The sequence below is a fragment of the Panthera pardus genome, unplaced genomic scaffold, assembly GCF_024362965.1.
Source record: "Panthera pardus isolate Hobbes unplaced genomic scaffold, ASM2436296v1 HiC_scaffold_12, whole genome shotgun sequence".
In the NCBI taxonomy this organism is placed as follows: domain Eukaryota; kingdom Metazoa; phylum Chordata; class Mammalia; order Carnivora; family Felidae; genus Panthera; species Panthera pardus.
The window spans coordinates 61959502-61977188 of NW_026526677.1; the positions used below are offsets into that span (position 1 = coordinate 61959502).

The following is a 17687-nucleotide window of genomic DNA, read 5'->3' on the forward strand; positions in this document are numbered from 1 at the left end:
CGCCAAGTTTAGCAAGAGGCCCTTGGCGTCACGGCCCCATTCCTCAGACACAATAAGTCTGACAGGGACCCAGGAACCAGCAAAACCAATCCCACGCTCTCAGAAGATGGTCCGGGCGGGGACGAAGGCACTGCTGAAAGGACTACCTCCAGGCAGTAGTCACTGCTTCTGAAGGTCCACCTGGAAAAGTGGGTGGGGCGTGTGAGGGGAGTTTCGAGGAGGACGGAACCTCCAGGAAAGGCCTCTTGGCTGAACTGGCCGAACTCCCTGCAGGGAGGACAACGTCCACAGCCATGATCTGTGCCACCGGGATGCTCTGCCAGAGATGTCCCCTGTAGACTCTGGATCTGCTCTCGCTTTCTGGGGCCTCTGGTTGATGAGAACCCTCGGGTGGGATTAAAGTTGTCTTCTTTCTATCCCACCAGGGCAGTTGCACAAATGACGCTTATTTCCCTGGGAGCGGTGGGTGTCACGGGAAGAGCCAGCTGGCCAGGGGTTAGGGAGGTCTATGCCAAAGGAGCAGGGGAGAAGTTGGCAGGGAAGTGGGCTGAACTTTGTGTGGAAGACAGTCTAACTCAGTGTCCGCTTGGAAGAGGGGCCAAACGGTACATTTGTTCTCCTCTGCAGAGCTTGGCATTCAAGTCAACATTTCTGGCAGAAGCTTAGCCCATTAATGAAATGATGAGGCCTGCACGAGCTGCAAACACAACTCTTCCCCTAACACGGTCCCCGCTTCAGTGACCACACCAGCCATTAGCCGCTCTTCAGGACCACAACACAGTGTCTCACTCTGCCCTGCAAAAGGCCTGAGGTGGTCTCTTCTGCCCCTCCCCCAACCCCCTCCAAGCGTCCTGTTGGCACGGTTTTAAAAAAAATAGGGGGCAATAAACCTCAGAAGGAGGAGAGAGGGGAGAAAATAAGCTTGTTAGCTGATGTTTTATAAACACAGTGAAAGGGAGGAGGAGAGAGAGCAGCGGGGAGTGGGGGGCAGGGGGGAGGGGCAGGGAAGACCCCGAGAAGCCCCCATTATAAACACAAGGACGCTGCAATGACGCTTCAGCAGAGAAACAGAAATAATAAAGGGAATCAGAACCAGATGGCCCTCCTCAGGAAAGAAAGGAGTGAAAACGCTTCTTTTCGAATAGATCACGTACATGAAAGAGCTTAACAACCTTTTTTCCCTCTTTGTAAGTAACCCTGCCCGCTGGGGCACTGCCCAGTGCCAGCTGAGCTGGAGGACGATCTGCCTCCTTGGCCCACATAACACGGTGGGGTTGGGGGAGGGGGGCGGCCCCACAGCCTCAAGAGGAATCTCTTTGTTTTTCTTTTCTTCTCCGGGTCTTCACCTCAAGTGGCTAAAATGAGAAGGGAAAGCAGATGAAGGTCACCGTTGTCAGGACGAGAAATTGAAGTTGCTTTGTTCTTGAGGCTGGCGCTCCTCCTCTCTCAGACGGCCCAAAGTAATCCCCAATCCAAGTTAATAGGTCTGAATCGGGACCCCCCCCAGGCACACTTGGGGTTTACAGGCAGCCTGTCTCCGAGAGGCACTGCTTTTCAGACACTAATCCCTTCCTGTTCCCCACTCCTTTAAAGTGGGCCCATTCTACCAGCTCTCCTTTGCTTGCTTCTTTTTTAAGAGAAATGATACCTTGAGAGGGGCCTGTGTGTTAAATCCCAAATGGGTTAGAAGGCCAGCGGCTCTCCTTGGAGCCTCCTCCATCCACGGAAGAAGATGCCAGCGCCCTAGATGGTGGGCAGTGGGAGTGAGGGCCGTTAGCTTTGTCCACCAGTTTCAACAGCGACATCCCCCCGTTTCCAAAAGACCTTGGATAAAGTGAGTGGGGTGAAACAGGAAATGTGCTTCAACTGTCCCCAGAATAATACTAACAATATAAGAGCTAACATTTATGGGGCATTTATTATGTGTCAGACACTGAGCTAAGTGCTTTACATGGGCCATTTAATTCAATCCTTATGATGGCCCTCTGAGGAAGGAATTCCCATTTTGTTGATGAGGGAAGTGAGGCTAGTTTGTGGCACAGCCAGCACTCAAACCTACATCTGGTTCCAGAGCATGTGCTTTTACAAGCCACCCTATATTGCTTGTGAATAAGACCTCTCTCATCTAGAAATCCCATGCAGTAGAAAAGAAAGAGGGCTCTGAAGTAGTAAGACATGGGGTGGGTCCCAGCCCTGCCACCGGTTAGTTCCATGACCACAGGCCCACCATCAGTTAGCTCCATGACACTGGGTCTGCCACCAGTTAGCTCCATGGCCATGGATGGGCTCACCCCTGGTGAGCTCCATGACCATGGGCCTGCCACTGCCTCTCCCCGGGCCCCGGGATCTTCATTTGTGAGACGAAAATGCTCACTTACCTCACCAAGTTAGACTGCCTGGGAAAGAAATGGCAACACTGTTAAAGTGACAGCTCACTGTCTAGCCTCCACTACACGATCATAGTTTATGGAGGAAAGAGACATACTCACGAGCATCTACGAGCCACACAACACACGCCTGGGCTAACAGAAGGCAGAGTGTGAAGGTCTCTAACAGACATGCGGAGCACATGAGCTTATAGGGGAGGAGAAAGAACCTGGGCTGAGGGACCAGAAACACTGGGCTCAAACCCAGCTTTGCCACCTACGAGCTGTGTGACCCTGGGCAGGTCATCTGACTCTCTTGAGTCTCGGTTCCCCTAAGTATAAAACAGAGATATTACCCTACCCTGTTGGGTTTGAGGTCAAATGACAGAAGACTTCTAGGACAGAGCCTTGTGTATAGGACAGGCTCCACATAGGACACTTCTCTTCCTTTCGCTGCCTAGGACTCTGATTTGCCCGTCCTCTTCCATGTGGTTAATTCCTGCTGCTGATGGGGGCCTGGCTTGGGGTGGGGTCCCAAGGCTGTCCGGGAGCTCTCCTCTGCTCCCTGAAGGCCCTCCCCGCGCTGTGCGCTGACCTCTGTGTTGGAGCAAGGTGCTGGGCTGCCCGCCCGCTGTCCTACCTTCCTCGCAGCTCTCGCCCTTGTAGCCAGGGTTGCAGATGCAGGTGCCCATGATGCAGGTGCCGTGGTTGCTGCAGGCCACGTCGATACACTGGTTGGTGGGCACGTCGCACTCGGCGCCCTTCCAGCCGCTGTGGCACAGGCACCTGCCCTTCATGTACTGGCCGTTCCCACTGCACAGCACGGGGCAGGAGGCTGGGGAGACAGCACAGGAAGTCTGGCATGAATCAGCACCCTGCACACCCCACCTGCCTTTGTCCCTTTCTCCCTTCGGCCTGCAGGCTTGACCAAGAGCCTCAAGTGCTTTGCTACAATTCCCATCTGTCCGTGTCTCTTGCTTTGTTTCACTGTAATTTAAACACATCCGGAACTGTAGGCAAAGGTGTGCAGTGCAGGGCCTGGGGGAGCTAGTGCCCGGTGACCACCGCTTTCCTCCATCCCCGCATACTACTGGTGCAGCACGGTGGTCACCAGGACCCTTATGCAGGAAGCTTCCATCTGTTTCTTGGTCTTACCGGGAAAGACAGCGGCTAGGCCTCCTGCCTGACCCAGTCTCTCCTCCGGCACCCTCCTGACAGCATTCCATTTTGCTCCCTGCCCCCCTACCTGCAGCACCACCTACTGTCTCTCTAACCCAGTCAATCTCAGCTTTTCTTGCCTTTCAGGCTCCACCTGAGCCCCACACACCTCACAAGAGAATAGCTGAGCCCAGCTTGGCTCTCTAAAGTATTATCTTTCCATTCTGCCTCTTAGCGTCAAGTGTTTTGTGATCATCTGTATGAAGGACACTATATAAAAACAAATTATACTGCATTGTGCTGTAAGTACCTACCAGCCTTACCAAGATGCAATAAGGCTGTTTTATATGTGACTCTTAACTTTAAGTGCATATGGGATGAGACAGTAATTCTTGTTAGAAGGAATGACTCATCTCTTCTCTCTGCACCACCCTCTGCTGGTCCCCGCCTTGCTTCTTTCCTTTTAAAGGCACTGATCAGGTAATCACTGTGGTTCCTCAGGGCTGCAGCTCTGCTGTCTCAAACAGAGTGTCTTCCACATCAGGAAGGATAAGAAGAATCCCCCAAACAGCATCACGCTGTATTGTTATTTGTAGGGCACGGTGAAGAATCATCTTTGCCTTCCTCTGATGAATAACTATTCAAGCATCAGGTCCAGGTTCCAATGGCACCCCATCTAGGGGGCCTTTTCTGGTCCTTATGGTGTCCAAGCTGAGACAGCTGATGGGTGCTCCCCAATTTAACCTTGCTCTAGCATGTTTTACTTACTAATGATGGCTTTGTCATCGTCTACTTACTCGTCTGTCTCCTCGACCAGACTGAGAGCTCCTGGGACTGGGGCTTGCTCAGTGCTCTAACCCCAGCACCTTGCACAGGAACAGGCCCTAGAGGGCACTAAGCAAATGCCTGCTGAATGAGTGAAGAGGTGGGAAGCCCAGAGGAAGGAGCCGTGTTAGTTTCCCCAGAGGCCACCAAAGCCTCAGGACTACAGAGCTCCTTTGGCCTTTGCCACGTTTATTCTTCTGAGAACAGGAACAGAGGCCAAGGGCACAGAGTGTATCACGGGTAGCCTTTAAGCCATGTTAGTAGGGCTGTATGTGCCCAAGTATGAGGCAACATTAGGGTCCTGTGTGGAGAAAAGCATCCTTCCCTCCCGAGTCTCTCCCCTCGGTGGTCCCTGCAAAGATTCTGGCAACAATGGAGCACTAATGCAGGCCCTGCCACAAGGCCAGAGTGCACAGCAAAGAAAAGACACTTGGTGCATGTCAACCGTACTTCAATAATCAAAAAACAAGTGAAACAAGCCCCCCCCCCCAAAAAAAAAAACACCAAAGACACTTGGCAAAGGCTGATCACTCCTCAAAAGGGAAATCAACTTTTTTGAAAGACCCTCACTGTCACTTCCCCTTCCCCCGCAACAGACGTGAGGTTCACTGTACCTGCCCTTGTAAAGGCTGGCCCTCCTGAGCTCTCCAGTCATGTCCTTGTGGACAATGGGGCTGATGTGGCCTTAGCTCTGCCGGCAGACACCCTGCCCTTGGAGCTTCCAAAGAATGGCTCTGGGGGGTCCTTTTTGTGGGAGGCAGGAGGTGGTCTGGGGTCCTGCGCTTTCTCCGAGAAGCAGGATGTGAGCCCCCCATGGGGCCGAGGGAGTGGGCCTCACATGCACACACGCACACACAGGTCTCACCTCTGCCACAGTCGGGGCCCAGGAAGCCCAAGAAGCAGTGGCAGGTCCCAGAGATGCAGTCGCCGTTGCCATAGCAATTGCTGGGGCAGTTATCCACCGACTCTGGAGAAGGAGAGAGGGAGAGAGTTGAAAAGAGAAACTTCTTCACCCAGACCGAGGGCCTAGGTATCAAAACCTCAGGTGAACCAGGGCCCACACGTTCTAGCTCTTCTGGCCCAGTCGCTGAAAAGAACCAACAGAGTTAAAAATGATGTGTGTTGGTTTTACTCTTATTGCATCTCAAATGACACTAAGAGTCGTGTTCTGGAAAACGTCTGCCGCAACCAAGTTTTTATATATCAAGTTTGTATCTACAAACGCATAAGAAATTCTTCAGCTAAAAACACTGGGGACAACAGTGCAAGCTGTTCGTGGTGCTTATCTGTGGATGCTGGGGTATCATTGGGAAGTCCTTGCGGTCTTCTTTATGCTTTGCTGTGCTTTATATTTTCCTCTTAAAGGGCTGATATTCCATTCATTTTCTTCTTCTTTTTTTCATAAAGCTCCTGGCATTTGCAAACCTGTCTCTACCCGTCTCAGATTGTTCACCTATCGGTCTGGGTGCACAGTGTCTTCCCCAGGGCTAACACAATGGCCTCCTGGCTGGTCTCCTGTTTCCTCTCTTGCTCCCCACCCCACGCAGTCACCAACCAGCAGTCTGAGTGATCTCCGGAAAACCAATCTGATCCTGCCACTCTCCTACTTAAAACCCTTCAGAATGGCTTCCCATTTATTGAGACCAAAAAAAAAAAAAAAAAAAAAAATCCAAGTTCTTTCAAAAGGCACAGGAGTTTTCTCTCGTACTCCCTCTGCTGTCCCTGCATCCCTGGCGTATGCTGTCATGCCCACCTTTTGCAGGGATATGATTTTCTCAAACTCTTCCTACTACTTTTAGTATACTCTGTGTGACGTGACAAAGAAAAATGGCATTTATTTAAGAAAGGTTTTAGCAAAAAAAATAGTCAACGTTTTGTAGCATCAGGTAGTCCAGTCTTTTAACCTAGAAAATCTGTGTATTTGGAACAGCCTATTTCTCAATAATGCTGGATGTGGAATAAAGGAAAGAAGCCACTATATACTGAATATCTTCTTTGTGTCATGTATTTCCACAAAGTTCATCATTTCACTGTCACCAAATCTGCAAGCGTGTATTGTTATTCCTATTAAAAAAAGAAAAAAGAGGAGGCTCAGAGAAAGATGAAGTAACCTGCTGAGAACCACAAAGCCACTGAGTCCTGGAGGCAGGATTTGAACCCAGGACTCCAGGCCTGGTCTTCTTCAATGATACTGTGCTATCTGGGCCTTGAAGGAACTCACTCCACAGCAGGAGCCCGGGGGGATGAATGAGGTGACAGATTTATGGCACAGGGAGGCCGGTCCTGAAGACAGCAAAGGATCCCCGCTAGAAGGCAGTAAACTCCAGAAGTTTCAGGGCTTAAAGGGATCCAAGAGACCACAGCCTAATGCTCTCATTTAACACTGAAGGAAACTGAGACCCAGAGGAAAGGCAGTGACTCACCCAAGGTCTCAGAGTGAGTCAGAACAGAAAGCAGAGGAAGGGTAAGGTGGGACAGAGTTAAGGGTTTCAGCCTGTTGTCTTAGCTCACAGCTACAAGTCATGAAGCCAAGACTAAGGCCTCTGTTAAATGAGATGTCAGCCTAAAAGACGTGAGTCTTGCCCACAGGAAATCTGCAGCCTAACTGGGAGAACGAGAGGACAGTTGTCACCCAGGCAGCAGTACAGGGCATGGAAGCAGCTTTGCCTGGAGGTAAAGAGACCTGGTTCTGGGGTCCATTCTTCTAGTACCATGCTGGGGAGCCTAAAACAACTTCCCTCCCCTCTCTGGGCCTCACCTCCTTCATATGTGAAATGCAGGTGAAGGCAGAGATGACCCCTAGCACTACCCCCTGTTCTAAAATTTTATGAGTCTACAATTCATAAGAGAGCAACTGTGCAGAAAAGACGTCCAGACAAGGAACCCTTAAATGTGAAAAAGCACTTAGGGCCAATGCAGTGGGAACTGATAAGGAACAAAACCAGGACAGGGAAGGCTTCCCAGAGGAGGTGGGCTTGAGGAATGACCCAAATATGGATAGGTTAGGGACAAAGTTGGGGGATGGTGAGGAACTCCTAGCGTGGTACATTTCCCAGAACAGGTCTCTTCCCAACTGTTTGCCATTATTAACTTGCAAACTACTTAAAAACGTTTGGCAAAAGAGTTCAAATGGGTAGTTCCTTTGGTGAATGGGTAGGAAATCCCGTTCCCTCGATGTCCCCCTGCTAACAAGGGCAGTGTTAAGAACAAGAAGGTCCAGTCTGCCTGGACTCACTGCAGCACAAAGTAGTCCGGGTCCCCGCAGAGCGAGGCTCACAAGCCAGGGCCCTGGGCACCTCTGCTCTCTGTTGACTTTGCCTGGAAGAATCCACGTTCCTACTGCCTTAAGGTTATAAGTGTCTTTACAGAGAATGACTTGGGAACTTTCATTCTGAAGATGCTTTTAAAAAATAAGAATTGTGAGTAAAGTTTACAGCCAGATTATTTTCACCTGAAGCTACTGGTTGACAGTACAACGAGGGAGGGTGGGTTCCACCCGTGGCACTGCAGAAGGGGCACAGGGCAGAAGCAGGAGGCCTGGCTTCCGGGTCCTGCTCTGCTACTGAATGGCCGTGGGACCTTGGCCGTGTCACTTGATCTTTCGGCACCTGTTTCCTCATCCTTCCACTTGTTCCTCTTTTGCTTCCCTGCATGGCAACTCCTAGTCCTTTCAAATCCAGCTCAAATGCCCCCTCTCCTGACAAGCCTTCCTGATTTCTTGAAAAGGCTAAGTTACTCCCAGGACTGAAGGTAAGTTATTCACCCCTATTGAAACGCCACGTAGTCTATGTTGTTGTTATCAGTGAGAGAATTCAACCGGATGATCTCAGAGATCCCCCCAGCTCTAAAACTCTCTGGTTCAGTCCTTCTCAAACCCAGGGGTATAAAATATGCCTCTTAATAAACTGCCAGTTACCAGTTGCATTTTTAACAAGATCAATTGCAGATAAGTGTTACACACTGTCTAGATTTTGATTTATGAAGTCTGCGAGATACAAACCTGTTAATCATCTGCCAAAAAGCCTTCATAGTGAAATGGTAAGGAAAATACATTTTCCGTGACTGAGTATAGTGTTGTTTGCTGAATCTGACAGAATAGAAGCCTGTTTCCTTCAAAATTTGCCCCAGGCTGTTGGTGTCAGGGGAGGCAGAAGTTTTAAGAGACACGGAATAATTTTACGACAGCAACAAGGAAGTGGAAGGGAGACATTTAGAAAATATTTCCTTTGGACGAAATGTTTAGGTCTATAGTTTTTCTTCCACTTGGAAGGCTTTCAACTACTGGGGGTCCACCTGGGACCCCACAAATGAGTCTCCACTAACCAGATATCTCTATACTAAACATTAGGGCAGAAGTGACACTCTTTGGCTTGGGAGAAGTGTGAACTTTATTGCATAAATGTTATGTTTCCAATTAGTGTTTGGTGAATTTCTTCCCCTTATAGTTCCTTCCTGCTTTGCTCATGTTCAAACTGCAGCTGCCTTCATTTAACAGAAGGTGTACCTTTAGACTGCTCAGATCGGAATTAAAAATTTAGCTGCCTGTGAATAACTGACTTTCATAATCAGGGTGTATGGTATGTTGGAAAATGGGGGCCTTTTCCTCTTGCTTTTGTTTTTCTATCACAACAGTGGGTCCTGCTAGGAGATTTAATTTTCAGGAACTTCTTTTTCTTCCACAAATATTGGACTATAAAGTTTAAATGTTTCCTTAGCTCATTCTCTGGATGTGTGTTGTGAGTGGGTGTGTTCTCTGGGTGTTGTACAAAATATTTTTCGAAATACAAAGGGGTGTCTGCAGAAGGAAGAGAAGGCAACGCTTCTTCCTAGAGGAGATGTGGAAACCATAGAAGCCTCAGTGAACCCATTACAGTGCCTCCCTTTGTCTGCTCACTACCCTTTTCCAGACCCAAATCATTAGCATTGCTGCGTCAGGGTGAAAGAGGAGCAGAATTGATAAATATGTCCTCCTGGTCTGGGGTTGATGTCCAGGAAAGCCTGACTTCATTTTCCATCTTCTGCTTTCCTTTTAAAAAAAAAAATTTTTTTTAACATTTACTTTTTGAGAGACAGAGAGAGACATAGCACGAGCCAGAGAGGGGCGGAGAAAGAAGGAGTCACAGATTCCTAAGTAGGCTCCAGGATCTGAGCTGTCAGCACAGAGCCTGATGCGGAGCTTGAGATCCATGAGATCATGACCTGAGCTGAAGTTGGACATTTAACTGAGCCACTCAGGCGCCCTTCTGCTTTCCTTTTTTGGGATCCAAAAGCCTCCTTTTGTAGGAAACAGGGAGAAACCACAGAGGAAATCCCACCAGGGAGAGGAATACTAGTTCACAGGGGCAGTCACACCAGAGGAGGAAAGGAGGCATTTCTCCTCCACGAGCCCACCAGGGCGTGAGCGCACCTGCTTCAGGCCCTGGTCTGGTCAGGCAAACCTCCATGGTCACAGGAGCCTGCTTATGGATTCCAGCACCAAAGACAGACAGAATCAGCTGTGAGTGAGGCCGGAGCTCACTGGCCATCCTCAGTCCCTCTTTTCTGCTCATCCAGTATGTATCCCTCGCTCCCAGCCCCTCCTCTGTCTCTTGGTCCCCTGTGATGTGTTCCAGCCAACAGAAGCAACTCCTTCCGCTGCTTCTCTCATCTCTCAAGTTGTAAGTGTGCATGTCGGCATTTCTTTGGGAGCAGCAGCTCGAAAGACCAAAGTCTACCTATTGGTAGACCTACTGGATCCATCCTTTGCTTCTTCCTTTTGGCTTCTGTGTAGGAGGACAGATGCTAACGCTTCCTGCAAGAGCCAGGAACTTGGACTCTGGGACAGCCAACTGGATGACTGGGTACAAGGCCTTGACTGCAGCTCCTGAAATTTATACTTTAGGTTACATCTATTACATCTTCCTTGATTCTGAAAGGGGATTGGGTTTATTATGGGCAACCAAGAAAAGGAAGACAAACCAGACAGCATAGCTAGGATGTAATTCCACAGCAACTCAAGGTTGAGGAAAGACTCTAAGAGAGACCCTCTCATTCCCTCAAATGGGACCATGAAAGGTGTATCACAGATTTTAATTTATTCTTTTTTTTTTTTTTTTAATTTTTTTTTTTTAATTTTTTTTTTCAACGTTTTTTATTTATTTTTGGGACAGAGAGAGACAGAGCATGAACGGGGGAGGGGCAGAGAGAGAGGGAGACACAGAATCGGAAACAGGCTCCAGGCTCCGAGCCATCAGCCCAGAGCCTGACGCGGGGCTCGAACTCACGGACCGCGAGATCGTGACCTGGCTGAAGTCGGACGCTTAACCGACTGCGCCACCCAGGCGCCCCTAATTTATTCTTCATAATAATTATGAGAAATAGTACCTTTGCCATCATTTTACACACTTACACCTCTCAGATGGAGACTGTGAGCTGCAGTCACTTCCTCAAGGTCACATGGCTAGCTGTAAGGGCAAATCTGGTAGGAGAACCAAGCTCTGTCTGAAGCCAAAGAAGCCGAGTTTGTGATAGACCATCTGAAGCAGAGTATGGGCTCTGGAGCCAGGCTGCCTCTGGCTGGCTATGTGCCTTTTGGACAAGTCGTCTCTAAATATCGGTTTCCCCATCTGTGATATGGGTTAGTAACAGCCACCTAAGAGAGCTATTTTGAAGAGCTAATACTGTAACACTGTGCATGTAAAGAGGTTTGCTCAGGACTTGGTAGAGTTGACACTTTGGTTTTAAAGAAGGGTCACACATGCCTTCCATTTATGAACCGAAGCAATATACTAACCTGGTCTAATGAATCCAAGCAAGGCAATGTGGGCTTTGGGAGGTAAACACACACACACACACACACACACACACACACACACACACACAAAACACACAGAAACTCCCCATGGTAAAACAGGAAAACAAACAAGCATGGTGTTGAATGTGAAGAAGGCAGGGCGGTTGGGTAGATTTCCTCCTGGGGAAAAGCACTATCAAAACAAATTAAACCTGTTGTCTCCCAGAAGCCCAAACACAGGCAGACTCGTGCCAACATCTGAAAGAACTTTTCTCCCTGTGCACTCTAGATTGGCACTGGGAAGGTGCCAGGTGCTGGAAAGCTGTTCCATGGCCTGTGAGATGTCAGTCCCTGTAGGTGCCCCAGTGATCTGTGCAGATGATGGGATTCAAAGGCCTCCAGTCTGCAACAGTCTAGGTCAATGCAATGACAAAAATCTGACAAAGCTCCTGACAGCCTGGGCTTGAAGCCAGTTCTGCACTGGTATGTTAACTGGGAGGTCTGTTTTCGATCAGACCCAGAAGTTTACCAACCACTCTTAAGAGCAGCTCTAAGGAGGGGTCTAGGAAAAATGATTATTCCCTTGACTACATTAAGTATTGGTTCTTTGTTAATTATTTCTTTGGGGGCAAACAGAATTTCTCCAGTAAGACTATGAGCTCCTTGAAGACAAGCATCACATTTGGTTCTCCAAAGAGTCTGCTGTGTGCTACACACACATAGCAAGTACTCAGTAATGTTCATTGTGTTGAGAAACGGACTGAAATACAAAGAGGAGAATGGAGGAAAGAGGGCAGGAGGCATGGGATGACAGTCAGACTCCAGAGAATGGCTAGTAGTTGGCAAACAAAGCCACTGTTTCTTTGCCCTACAGGTTTAGATGTGCACTGCCTAGAAGAAAGGGGCTGATAAGAAGTGCAACTCTGTATTGCACTCTCAGACCGTATCTGGAGTTCAGTAGTTCACGTCCAGGAGCCACATTTAAGAGACAGATAAGATGAGCTTGAGCAGGTTTACTGAAGAGCCACGAAGACAAGGATAAGAGAACTTGAACACACATTTCAAATAAAGAATTCCTGAAGGGATTGGGAATTTAGCTTACTCTGGGGGCATGACCTCTGTTTAAAAATATCTGAAGGGCTATTACGTAAAACAAGGATTGGACTTTTGTTTTGTGGCCCTAAATGAGGTTGATTAGGTCCAATGAGTAAGGACTATATAGTCCTTGGGAAATGGGCTTAGTTCCAAAGAAGAAAGAGTTTTGTACAAGTCAGAGAAGGATACAATTTACCATGTTGGATTATAGTCTATTAAGTTGTATGGATGTGCCCAAATACTGTATTCTTCTTGAGGGCAGGGAATGTCATTCGTTTCTGAATCTTCAGTAAACAGTAACATCCTTGGCTCACGGCAGGTGTTAAACGAATGTATGTTGGCTGAGTGATGAAATGAATGGACTAGGTGACCTATAAGACCATACATTTTCAGTTACTGGATGTATTCAAAGAGAGGGCAAACTGATGACTGGCAGAGATACCGCAGGGGGATTCAATATAAGTTGTATCGCATCATCTAAGCTTGAAATCTTCTGAATCTACAAGTCATGTGTGAGGGAACAGGCCTGGACTATATTGAGAAACTTGGGTTCTAGGCCTACTCCTGCCCCCAGCGTGTTAGGTGACACTGGCCAGATCCCTTCCTCTCTCAGGGTCTTTCTTTTCATCTACGAAATTAAATTCATTCAGCAAATATTTCCCAAGCATCCAGTCTGGCTCAGGAAGTGTTCCAGTGAAGTGGATGGCTTGGGTGATCTTTCAGATCTAACAGTCTGTGATCTAATGAGTCAACCCAAATTGTCAGTCATTAGCTACACAAACAGATGAAAGAGCTGAAACATGATGAAAATCATCATGTTCGGGATTTGAAAATTTTTTTTAACATTTATTCATTTTTGAATGGGGGAGGGGCAGAGAGAGAGGGAGACACAGAAACAGAAGCAGGCCCCAGGCTCCAAGCTATCAGCACAGAGCCCGACGCGGGGCTCGAACTCACGGACTGCAAGATCATGACCTGAGCCGAAGTTGGCCACTTAACCAACTGAGCCACCCAGACGCCCCTCATGTTTGGGGTTTAAGAGGAGAAAAGGAGGCTTGCTCATTTAAGGACTGACTTTGACTTTTCACACCTTCCTTCCGAGTCTGCGGATAACGGATAGTGAACATCATGTTATCCTCAGGCTGTGAGAGGGGCAGCAAGGCTGAGTCCTCAAGACAGGGCTGGAGAGGAGGTGCCTCCCTGCTGCCTCAGGCTAGGAGCCCCCACTCTGTTCCCGGGGCTGTTGGTGGCTGCTCTCCCAGGTGTCAGAGGCTCCACTGTTGGCTCTGGTTCCGCTGCCTTGCCTGGAGAATGCTGCACATGTGGTCTCCTACCATGCCCCACAAGCATATGCCGGAGAGGCCACTGAGACACTCAAGATGTGCTGATGAGGCTCACAAGTGCTATGCTGTTCGAGAAGGGCTTCAAAGGTGAGGTGCGTGCTCACATGTTTGGAGACACAATTCCTTCCCTTGTAGATCTACCAATCCTCCACCGGCCGCTCCTTCGGACGTGTGATGCTCTGCAGAGGATCTGGGCCAATCAGAGACCCACTCTCTAGGATGTGAACGAACATGCACCCAGGGAACGTGCTGTCTGAAGTCTCAGCTTACTCGTCTATGAAATGAGAAAGCCGCTTGCCTTACACAACTGTTGTGAAGATTAAAGAAAACCATTACCCATGTATGAGTCTGTGTATATGTACATAGTGCACGCATGCATATATATATATATATATGTATATATATATATATATATATACATACACACACACACACACACACATAATATGGACACACCCTGGCACACACAAGGTGCTCAGGAAATGCTGCTTTGCTCCTGTCCCCAGCATAGTGTCAGCGATTATAAACCTTTAGCCTGTGTCAGTCAGCTGAAGGGCTGGATTGCTAGGCCCTACCTCCAGAGTTTCTGATTTCACAGGCCTGGGGTAGGGTCCCAAGTGATGCTGATGCCCTTGGGTACTCTGGGTATCACTTTGAGAAGCACCGGTCTGGAAGAAAGGCTGAGACTTTACCCACAGGTCTATCAAAACAAGCCGGAGGGGACAGAAAGATCTAAACTATGCAAGAATGCCATAACTTGTGGACCACTTCCAAAGAGGAGGGCCGGGTCCTCCAGGAGGTAGTATTTGAATAGCTCTTGAAGAACAGACAGCCTTTTGAAATGCAAAGCAGTTCTGGGCAAGATGGGGGTCGAGCCAGAGCCAGAGCCAGAATAATCATCTTTGCTGCTCCCACGCAGCGACCTGCTGATCATCATGCCAACTTCATGTCAAGTCTGCCTTTAGAACAAATTATTTAAGAAATCAGGTTTTTAAAAGCTCTACTCAGCTGCTGGCTAGAGAGTTCCATCTAACGAACATCACTTTGCGATGAATTATTCTGTGATGACAGACAATGGAGGAACAGAAACAGGCTCTGAGGAGGTGGGGTGGGGGGAGCTGCTAATTATTCTCCAATCATTTACCCAGGCTTGTCGCCAAGCTCAATACTGCTCACGAGCTACGTAGAAAACCAGGTCAGCATGGTCTGGTTTGAAAACATACAGAGCTATGTAGATGACCTAGAGCCCTGCAGGTTAGGAAACTCCCATGACAGGGATGCCTGGGTGGCTCAGTCGGTTAAGTGTCTAACTCTTGACTTCGGCTCAGATCTTGATTTCACAGTTCGTGGGTTCAAGTCCTGCATCGGGTTCTGCACTGACAGGGCAGAGCAGAGCCTGCTTGGGGTTCTCTCTCTCTGCCCCTCCCCTGCTTGTGTTCCTTCTCTCTCTCTCTCTCTCTCTGTTTCATAAAATAGAAAAGAAAGGAAAAGGAAAGGAAAGGAAAGGAAAGGAAAAGAAAAGAAAAGAAAAGAAATGAAAAGAAAAGAAAAGAAAAAAGAAAAAAGAAAAGAACTCCCATGACAGCCAGGACTTCACTTGGAAAATGGAAAGAAATGTCTGGGCCACATTACCTCTGGCCTGGACCAGTGTGTTAGCATTGTGAGTGCATGTCTGTCTACAGCCTTATCCCTCTCAGTCTGCTCTATACCTGCAGGCCTGGGCTGTCATTCTGAAACTGAGTGTCTTCAGGCCACTGACAAGGCCAATGCTCCTCAGCATCCAGAGTAGATACCACAAATCGGAGGCTTTTGTTTGCACAGTGTTTAAAAAATTTTGAATCCGTGGCCAGGATTTCTAAACAAGGAGAGCTCATTAAAAAATCTTCATGGTGGCAGGGCACCTGCCTGGGTGGCTCAGTCGGTTGAGCGTCCAACTCTTGGTTTTGGCTCAGGTCATGATCTCAAGGTTTGTGGGTTTGAGCCCCACGTTGGGCTCTATGCTGACAGCGTGGAGCCTGCTACGATTTCTCCCTCCCTCTCTCTCATCCCCTCCCTGCTCACTCTCTCTCTCTCAAATAAAAAACAAAAAACAAAAGAAACCTTCGTGGTGGCTTTTCTTGAAAAATTGGAAGATCCAGCATGGCAACAATCTCTTCTCATTTAGGAGAGGCCCCTACACTGTGGGCACCTGCTTGGCCCCCGAGACATTGGAATATAGGACTCCGGCCTGGAATGGTGTTTCTAAATGTCATTTATATAAAGGTACTGGCTTTATGCTGTTGTCATAGGCACATGCTATCTGTCCTATTATTCACTTAGTATTTTTGGCTCATTTATTTTCTTGAATGTTTTAAAACAGAAATTTGAAATAATAGTTCGATGTACCTAATTATATTTTTCCAGCTCACTAAAATAAACACGTAAGTTTTGAAATTGAGTCTGTCTATGTATAACGCAAAATATTCTCAAGAACTATACCTCAGGTAACATTAGAGAGGAGAAAGCCCAAATCTCTGAACCAGGAGTTTAAAGCTCTAACTTCTCTTTCCAAAATAACTTCTTTGCCACAAAGGTCCTCCTCATGGCTTCTGTGCTGCTTCCAAATTCCTCCCCACCCTCACCCCAACCCCACCCCCGCCGGAACCCACACATCTTTTCCAGCCTCCCTGACTATGCCAGTGCTGGTGACCTCACCTGCAAAGCCCTCTCCCCAACCTCGTAGATGTGTCCAGGTCCTGACTATCCTTTGAGCCTCCCCGGATTCCTTCTAGCAAGATAGGTCTCTCTCTCTCTCTCTCTCTCTCTCTCTCTCTCTCTCTCTCATCTGAATCCTAATGGCAATTTCCTTCCATCCTTCACTTATCACCTACTGCTTTCTACCTTGCAGTCTTGTTATTTATGAGTATAGCTCTTTTCCCCTAGAGGACTGCAAATTCTTCGAGAGGAAGGAATCCATTTCCAATTCCTCATCTTGTCCATGTCTCCCAGGTGACTGGCACACTGCCTTGTCTGCAGTAGCTACTCCCTCAACACTTGTTAAATATCAAGTGACAAAGGGCAACCTGTGCTTGAATTAGCGTCCTTTGGTGTGTTAAGTCTCAAATCCTCAGGCTGGGCTCCTTCTGTGGGGTCTGGAAGGTCTGCTTCCTTGTTGATTTCTTTTTTTTTTTTTTTTCTCCAAATTTCATTTCTATAAGTTTTTTTCCAGAGCTGCCACTTTTTTCCATCTCTCTTCCTCTGGGCCTGCTATATTCAGCTAGACACTGTCTCCGGCCCTCTTCTCCCCGAGCAGCATGAGCCATGTGTCTGGGGATCCGGCGGGAACATGACTTTGCAGAGCCCCGGCTCTCTTCTCGAGCAAGAGCTGTCAGGATGGCTTCTGTGAATTATGGACTTGAATTACTTCTTTCAGGACATAACACAATATAATGATTAACAAGATGGATAAATTCTCAGACTCTGGTGGATTTTTCTTTACAATAACTATAATGCGTGTCGGTCAGTTGCACAATGATTTGAACAGTATTTCTTTCTTATTTATCTAGTAGGTAACGCTCAACATAATAACGTGGGTCTCTGTCTTTGGGCCAGAGGCCAAGTTGGACTTCTGCTGGACACCAAATCCTATTAGAGATCATGGTAATGTAATTAGGTGCTCAAGTTAAATATTTTATAGCTGCTGTAGCCATCTTGACAGATCACTCCCTCAGCCTCTAGGCAGAAAGTGCCCAAATGGCAAAGGCGAAAACTACAGATCTTGCAAGGAATTGAGAAACAGTTGCTGCTGCGAAAAGTCTGCGGAAACTTCTGGCCACCTCTGACCCTCTGGCAGCAGCAGGACTCTGAGCCACCATTATACTAGGTTTTAATACAGCCTGGGCCAGACCCAGAGAGGGAGTCTCCCTCGTGTCCTCGATGACATGCTGGCCGGTCCCCAAGCCAGGACTATCTGCTCTCTGCCCAGTGAGAGGTTTGGAGGCACCTATCTGCATGCTTGAGTGATCAGAGCCCGTGGGGTCCCTGGAGCACTAGAGCACAGCCCCTGTGGCTGGCTAGCCCTCTTCCCAGGCCCCTGGCTCCTTCCCCTTGCCTATTAGGCTGGAGCATGAGCACCAATCCAGGTGTGGT

The 17687-nt window shown here is 48.2% G+C and overlaps 1 protein-coding gene across 1 annotated transcript in view; it reads right to left on the reverse strand.

Moving 5' to 3' along the window:
• TENM4 (teneurin transmembrane protein 4) overlaps positions 1-17687 on the reverse strand; it is a 2883939-nt gene that overhangs the window by 145541 nt on the left and 2720711 nt on the right. Inside the window, 2 exon segments of the mRNA XM_053900128.1 lie at positions 3007-3201; positions 5215-5316. Of these exon segments, the coding sequence (XP_053756103.1) occupies positions 3007-3201; positions 5215-5316 (297 nt within the window).